The sequence below is a fragment of the Tachysurus fulvidraco genome, chromosome 21 (genome assembly GCF_022655615.1).
Source record: "Tachysurus fulvidraco isolate hzauxx_2018 chromosome 21, HZAU_PFXX_2.0, whole genome shotgun sequence".
Taxonomy (NCBI): Eukaryota; Metazoa; Chordata; class Actinopteri; order Siluriformes; family Bagridae; genus Tachysurus; species Tachysurus fulvidraco.
This window is the reverse complement of record NC_062538.1, coordinates 12,783,495-12,792,185: the sequence shown is the minus strand read 5'-3', so window position 1 is coordinate 12,792,185 and position 8,691 is coordinate 12,783,495. Positions and strand designations below refer to the sequence as shown.

The following is an 8,691-nucleotide window of genomic DNA, read 5'->3' as shown; positions in this document are numbered from 1 at the left end:
ATCTAGTAAGGTATTTACAATCACAAGGTATAATACACTCACTATCCTCTTCACACCTGTACACCTGCTCTTTTGTGCAGTTATATGAATCAGCCAATCATTTGGTGTCAGTACAGTGCATTAATCATCCAGATACAGAGAAAGTGCTTAATTGTTCATCAAAAATCAGAATATCTTGACCTGTATCTGCATGATTTTATCTATTGTGCTGATGTCACATGATTGATTAGATAATGAGCAGAAGTACAGGTGGTGTTAAAGTTTACTGTGAGTATATCTTGTAGGATAAAGTTCTGAATAATTTACAACATTCGCTGGCAATTTGTATTTTTTCTATTTATATTTTAGATTCTGTTAAATGATTCAAAGTAGCCAACATTTCCGAAACCCACAATCAGTACAAAATTAAACAACAAAAAAAAACAGCATTTTTTTGTATTGAATGATTATATTTCAGTGATCCGAAGCAGAATGTGGGAAACCGACAATTGCAAATTTTTAATAAATAAGTTTTCCTAACAATGTTGTCCATGCAAATTGGAATAAAAATATTATACCTTGTTCTAATTACAGTTTTGTTAGCTTTGAATTTGTGACTTGTTTTCTATGCTATCTTTCATTCACATATTGGGGAAATTATAGAAATTGAAAGCAAGCTAAGTTTCTGTAAGTCAAAGTTAATTAATCCATTTTCATGAGACAAAAGCATAATGAAACCTGTTTTATCAATGCAAAATGTAGAAAAATAACTTCATTAAAAAACTGAAAGCTTCATAAAAGTTAAGACAACAGTTTGACTTCGCCTATTGGCGTAAAAGATCAAATTATTACTAAAATTACCGAACAGTATAGTGGCTATTGAAAATTAGATTCCGTTGTATAGATTAAAATTAGATAATAATGAATATCATTTTGAATACCTTTCACAATCTTAATATGCTTGACCTGACTCGATGCATTCATTTATTTTTCTCATTTTATATTTGCTTCTTCTTACACTAAAAGAGCCATTCACTGGAGACATGCTCACTTCTTGTCTAAACAAGAAGTACATGCACAAGTAATTGTTCAGATGCTTATTTCCAAATGTGGCATTTTGCATGAAATGTCTGTAGGGTTCTGTGTTTCTCAAGAGTCAAAAATTTGGCTTCTGCCTCTGGGGCTTTGTATTTAATCTGCCCTTATTTTAATGCATAGAGACAAATGAATAATATTTGACTGTAAGTGAAGATCATGCTGTCTGAACGTTTAGTGTGCTATAATTCTGAAACTTCTGCTCAAAATTATATAACAGTAAATTTATATAAGGGCACACTGGCATTTTTGGCAATGCTGCTAATGCCTAATATGGCACAAGATCATCAAGAATGAGACGTTTTGTCTCAGCCAATTTTATCTCTTTCCATTTGCTTCCAAAAGCTTGTTGAATTTGTTTTTCTCAAGATCAGATTGCATTTTTTACACAACACCTTAGAATTGAGGGAAGCATTATTAAATAAATTCCATGAGAGATGTATTGATCGCTATATGTAGCTGTTAAGTATATGTGCAAATGATATTTGGTGTGTACTTGTAACAAAAAGAAAAAAAGAAAGCACTGCATTAGGAGATATTACTCAAATGCACTCCCATATTGCTGAAACTGAATCATTAACATTCTCAATACAGTATTTAAAGACTACTTATTTGCTAATTATAGGTTGATGTAATAAAAGCAAATTGAATATACTGTATGTACAAGTGCTGTCCGTTGCCTATATTAATATGAATACAGACATGTCAAGCCTGCCTTGCTCATTGCAGCATACTGTTTGTGCAGCCAATGAGAGTTTAGAGCTGTGTGGTGATTGACTCCTCCTGTTCCCAGTAGGAGGAGTCAATGCTCTCACAGGGCCCTGGCAAGCCCTGACACAGATCCTCACTGGAGGAGAGCAAGCGGGAACTGGAGGCAGTCAGGCTGGAAGCACAGTGTAGGCTAGGGGGTCTTAGAAGGAGGTTGTCTGTGTCATTTGCCTGCTGGGACACTGACTGAGTTTGATTCTTGTCTCTTGCACCAGATTCTCCTCTGAGTGTGTGAAGGTGCATGCTGCTTCTTGACGGCCAGTTCTCTGGCTGTGCATGGGAGTCCTGCCAGGATGTTGGCAGTTGCAAAACTCCATCTGAAATGCTGTAGGTTTGTTGCTGTTGGGGACCCTTGAATCGTGATTCCACAACATGTCCATTCACACGACGAAACAGTGATCCCAAACGGCGCAATGAGTCTTTCTTTGAGCGTGAGAAGTGCCGCAAGCGACCACTTGTCCTCACAAATGAAGGGGACCACCTGTTTTTCTTGAAGCCATTGCTTTTTGGTCCATCATCCACATCCCCCAAACCTGCCATAGAGCGGAAAAGAGCTGAAACGGTAAATTGGCCATCACGCCTCCTCTTGTCTGCTTGGGCAAATGAGACAGAACTTGCGTGTGCTTGTCCTCCAGGCCTTGTTCCTCTTTTCCGCTTCTCTGTATCTTGCTCATCGTCTTGTTCACCATCAGGTTGTGTGGCCTCACTGCTTGAGGAGTAGGTGCGGCGAGGCGGTTTGCGGTTGCCCAGCAGGTCCAGGACCTCATAACGGAAACTTGATATGTCCTGCTTGAGCTCCTTAATTGACCACGAGAGATGCAAATGAAATTAAAATGCAAAGCAAATAAACATGACTCATTTACACAGCACTCAATTACAGGAAATATTTCTCTAATGTAATCAAAAGAATCCAGTTTATAGGCTTGTGAAACCAGGTTGTGAACCAAGGCTCCTATATGGGTAAGCCTATAAGGAGCCTATAAGTGTAAGAAGGCTCAAATAAATGTATGTAAAATAATTGGAAACCTGATTATTTTTGCTAATAAATGTAAAAAGGACATAATAATAATATTAATAATAATAATAATAATAATAATAATAATAATAATAATAATAATAATAATACATTTTACTTTTAGATGCCTTTCAAGCACTCAAGGTCACCCATACAAATTCAAACAAGTAACAAATAAAATAACAGTAAACAACAACAAAATAATATTTAAAGAAACAGTTATCTAATATTAAACATTTGAGATCGAAGTGCATCCTAATATCGTGTGGAATAAGTCATTCTGACCAAGTAGGTTTTGAGCCTTTTTAAATGTGGAGAGAGAGAAAGAATTCCAGAGATGAGCGATACGTCTAAATGCTCTAGCGCCCATGGTGGTTAAACAGGCAGGGGGTGAAATGAATCAATCTGACGTAAATGTCTCATGCTTAAAGTGTAGAATACTATTTACATGTTATTTAACACTTCATAATGTCTACATTATAATTTTAGGTATTAAACAACTGACACACCTTGAAGTTTTCCTCAGTCAGCCCTTCATCTGTTTTGGTTCTGCGGATCATTGCCGCCACATATCGTTTCACTAGATTTTTGATCACTTCCTAAAATAAGCATCACAAAAAAAAAAAAAACAAAGAAACATTACTGCTCACATTAATATTGACATATTCATGCACAGGGTGTCAAAATCAGGAACCACTGGAAATATGCTGAGCAAAATCTGCAAAAGCATGGTACAGTGGCTGAGTAGATACACAGTACATAAGGTTGAACATACAGTATAAAGCATACATTCACCAGTCACTTTAAAAGAAACACCTGTACACCTGCTCATTTATGCAATTTCAACTATTTAGCAGCAGCACAATGCTTAAAAACATACAGTACAGATGAAGGCCAAGATTTGAGTTAATGTTCACACCAAACACCATAATAATAAAAATATGACCTGTGAGATTAACAGTGGCACAGATGCTGGTGTTAGACAGGCTGGTTTGTGAATTTCAGATACTATTGATCTAGGAGTTCCAAACACATCAGTGTCTAGAGTTTGTGCAGAATGGAAGGCATCGGGTTTACAGACTGAAAACGACTCATATGTTTTTAATTCAGATATGGCTTTATTCTTTAAAATCCTTTGTAAAAAGTAGTTGTGTAAGAGTAGAAAGTTTTTATAAAGGACCTGAAAGCAATTTTGAGCAAAGTCTAAGTTCATACAGTAAGTGACTAACTAAGGACTACAATAATATTAACCCAAAATGTCTGCCCTCAACCAATACCCCCCAGCCAATAGTCTAACGGTCACAGAAGCAGGACACCATTTATTTATGATATAATTAAGACATTGAAACTGTTATTTTAGAAAATGTTGCACAATTCTAATAACTAGTTTCAACAAGATGAATAGTATAATGTTATACTATTATTATTGATTAATTACTATTATTGTTATACCATTAGTATAACTATTAATTAATTTCATCGTTTTAAACTGCATTCACAGCTGTATATTAAATGAAAAACCAAAGTTGCTCATTAAAAAAAAATTATTCAAGAAGAAATCAAATAGGTCAGTAACAAAAAGAATCTGAATATTTACAATCAAGCCACTACAGTTTTATTACCTTCCTGTTATATAATTTCAACATATTCATTCTTTGTTGTAAAGTGCCTGGTCTTTGTCTCTCTGATTCCATCTTGTTACTCCTACCAACATTTAATTCTGGGAATGAGACTAAAATTACTTAATTCAATCATTCATTATATCCTCAGATTCCTGTTCTTGGCTGACAGGTGTGTTTTATGTTTTACTGTTCATGCCATTTTATGAAGAGTGACTGAGCTACTATTCTCCATTTAACTAACCTGGTCATTTTCCCGACCTCTGTTATCAGTAAGGCATTTCCACCCAAAGAAATTTCTTTTTTTTGTTGTTTTTATTTATTTATTTATTTATTTATTTATTTATTTATTTATTTATTTATTTATTTATTTATTCTCTTTTCTGTGAAAAATCTAGAGATTATTATGAGGGAAAATTAGAGGAGATCAGTAGTTTTTGATCAAAGCAGCCTCAAGAATCAGTCACAGAGTTCAAACTTTTTTGATTGATGTAGACATTTCCCAAAACATTGGATGATTATGTAATTGTGTACATTTTTTGGTTCCTAATAAAGTTCATTTAATAGAAATCGCAAAATATAAGTACAATATATATATATATATATATATATTTTTTTTAAATAATCAACACTAGCAATAGAATATAGTTAGAGATAACTAGACTATCTGCAATGCTCCCAATGTTGAGTTACCATATTTGTATGGCACTGCCAGGTTTAAGATCAGATTTTATCCTTTCAGCAATAATCTACTTAATATTTGATCATCTTTTCCATGCAGTATGAACGCACAAAACAATTTAGGGCATTAAGGGCAATTGTAATACTGCAGTAAGCTGCTGGCATAATTTGGCACAGTGTAATTATCATGCCTGTGCAATGCTTATGTTTCATGGAACAGATGATTATGTTGAATAATGTTTCATTATGTTTAAAACTATCTAATCTTAATTTAGTCTTTAGTCTTTAAAACTAATTTAAATAATGTTGAATTAGACATTTTTAGCCAAGTGAACTGATAATATAATCTCAGAAATGGCTATTGTTCACACTCTCACAACAGACTCCACTAGGAATACTGAGGGAAAAATATCATGGATCATGGATCACAGGGGTCACTGATCATGGATTGCAGGGGTCAAAGAAGAATGGCAAGAGACAATGCAAACAAAGAGACCTGAAGGATCTGAATTTTAACCATCAACATTAGTCTAACATTTTACACACTAAATTTGTTTCAGACCTGCTTGTTAAAACATGATGTAACAGGGCATATAAAGAATCCAGTTTACATTGCATCAATGACATGCCTATTTCCTGAATCACTGTACAGCCATCCAATATAAAGCAGTGTAATGCATGCTACACACATTCCTCCACAATTCATCCAGCATTCATGATTCATTAGTACCAACATAAACAGCAGTCTCCAAGCATTTAAATGTAGCTTTGTCATGCACATTTGAGTAAATCTTTATATTTTAATAAGCACAGTTAAATTACCTGATACTGCTGGTTCTGAATGAGGCTGTCAGCATGTCGTTCCTAAAAAAAGAACAATATTACTACAACCCAACAGTGTTCAACAGTTGGATTTGACAGTTAATTTCCATTTAGTAATCAACAAACAATTGTGTTGTTCTGTTGTGCTTTGCTGTGATAAGGAGGGTTATAGTAATAATGCATATAACTTTACATTTATCCATTTATGCCTTCTCTCTAAGTTATTTAAATGTGAGGCAGAGTTCAGTGCATGTAGAACCTTGTAATAAGAGCCTTGTTTTTCTTACAAGTATGTAAAATGGGATATTCTGACCAGGCCTGGGGTTTGAACCTACAACCTTAACTACTGAAGCAATCACTGTAACACAAACACCATTAAGTGAAAATGTAGGTGGGAAAATCTTGTCAAAATCTGTTCATTTTTAAAATCACTTCTCACCTTCTTCTTCATCCATATATAAATTTCAGCTGTCTTACATAACTCATTATTTGATTCCAAAAACTGTACAGTATGTGTGGGAGTCTGTGGGTGAGTGAGTTTACAGGGGAGGGGCATAAAATATATTCCAAAAAAAAGGAAAACTAGGCAGAGAATTCAGCTGCTGATGGAAGACGTCATATTAGAGGTACTGGCATGGTGGAAAAATGGTTGCCTAGAAACTGCCTCTGGCCTACAGTGACTCAAGGCTGGACATACAAGAGCCAGAATCTATTAAAAATTGTTTTAATGATTTGTTCATCTAGATGATTGTGCCAAAACAAAAAATATAATGTGAAAAGGTTTCCTCAGCATGTATGAAAAAATGAAATACTTTAATTCCAGACTATCATTTTAAGTGGAAGTCATTTGAGCCTTTCTTGCTTCTGTATATTGCATTAGTACGATGTTTGGAAACAGGTTTCTTTTTTGTTTGTCAAATAGGAAAAAAAGTAGTAAATGCAACAATAATAATACTCTGATAACCTTTTCTTTTAGAAAGAGAAGAATGGCTGGCTTTCTTTTGAGTGCAGCACTATAACTGTCTGCTGTGTTTAATGTATTATGCAAAACAATGTAGGTTCATTACCTCCCTATGGCTAAATGCATCTTACATGCCTTTTAAAACCAGAAAATGTCTGTATTGCACAGGGTATGAAAAATTCTTCTGTAATATATATGGATAGAAAAGTCTGCTTCAAAATGTAGGCAGCCTATGCATGTTTACTTTTTGATATTATGTCTTAATAATTTGCTGGGACATTTCAATTCTTTTTTCTGACACAAACACTCTTATTTTTGTGGGGTGACTCATACTTACCTGATTTTCTCACATTCTCTCATTGTTCCTTTATTATGTCTGTACTACATCAATCTCATTATAGGTTTTTGTGCTTACAGTTTTACCCATCACTTTAGATTTACTGTAGGTCACCGAGTCCCTTGTACTGTACTTATCAAACACAGTAATCAGAGTTTTTTCTCCTTAAATACTACTTGTCTGTGAAGAAAAGTTATCACATAATATTATGTAGTACTGTGTAAAGTATAATTTTACTTATAACATACACACATTCACTACTGGTTGAGGATATGATGGCTCCTGTTCAAGCTAAATAAGGGACAGCCAGGCACAGCCAAGAAGGTCAATAGATTTACTCTACAATGCATGCAAGGTGAGCATGTTTCCAGAGTATACAGTTCTCCAAATCTTTTAGCTGATGTGACAGATAGCAAGAATGCTGTTTTTAGAGATATTTGCATCAAATCATATAAACACATAGACCTAAAAGGGGTGTCTTTAAGAGGCACAAGCACAAGGAAAGTCTCATCACAGGCTCCTAAACAGAAGCCATTCATGATGCTGTTATCATAAATAATGCCTGCAACATAGACTTGTAGGGGGACATAATGCTGTTTGGCAGTCCCCAAAGAAAAATAAAAACAAGTGGGCCTGGCCTTCCTGAAGTGAAAAAACACCCCTTTTGGACATGGATTTTGAATGCTCTCAGGTGAAAATTGTTGCATAAATGTTGTGCATGATATGGATCTAATGCACTGTCAACTACCATGATGTCTTACTTTGAAAGAAAATGACTGATTACATCGAAAGTGTGTCTTCTTGATCAAGGCCTCCTAAACTTTTAACAGTCCTTCTGAAGTAATCAAGGCAGCTTTGTCTGGGTATGGCTTCTCACTATTATACTGGAGTACCTTAGAATATACTCTTATGATGCCATATAGAGTGCAGAACTGAAATGGGTCTATGCAGAGGCTGGCTGTTTCCTAGTGTTTACTTTAACAAGAAACAAGTGTCTGGACCCAGATATTCTTCCCAAAGTCAGTGACTTTAAGCAATCATTTGACCTTGCAGCATGAACCCTGCTGGGTTTTCTTTGTTGTAACCAATTAACCAATGGTAGTCGTCAACCATCAGGTTTTGTTTGGAAAGTGACCTTGAGCATAAGAAAGATTCTCTGAGGTAACACTAGGAGCTACACAATTCATTGCACTGCTGATAAATACAATTTTAGTTAGTTTTAGTTACAAATTCTTAGCAGTCAATGAATACCAGAAGTTTGGGACCCATAGACATCACCAGATGCTGGGTTTCTTCCCTGGTGCTGCTCTTCCAGGCCTTTACTGAAGCTGACTTCAGTTCTTATTAATGTGGTGTTTTGCCTTTAATTTTGCCTTCAGCAAATGAACTGCAATTGGATTCAGGTCAAGTGATT

The 8,691-nt window shown here is 35.1% G+C and overlaps 1 protein-coding gene across 1 annotated transcript in view; it reads right to left on the bottom strand.

Annotated features, from left to right (window-relative positions):
* Window positions 1-86: 86 nt before the first annotated feature.
* The window catches only part of trpc5a (transient receptor potential cation channel, subfamily C, member 5a), a 34,108-nt gene continuing 25,503 nt past the window's right edge, over window positions 87-8,691 (bottom strand). Inside the window, exons 9-11 of the mRNA XM_027139966.2 lie at window positions 5,980-6,021; window positions 3,367-3,456; window positions 87-2,640 (exon numbers count right to left, since the gene is read on the bottom strand). Of these exons, the coding sequence (XP_026995767.1) occupies window positions 1,831-2,640; window positions 3,367-3,456; window positions 5,980-6,021 (942 nt within the window). The 3' untranslated portion in view covers window positions 87-1,830. The remainder of the gene's footprint in view (window positions 2,641-3,366; window positions 3,457-5,979; window positions 6,022-8,691) is intronic.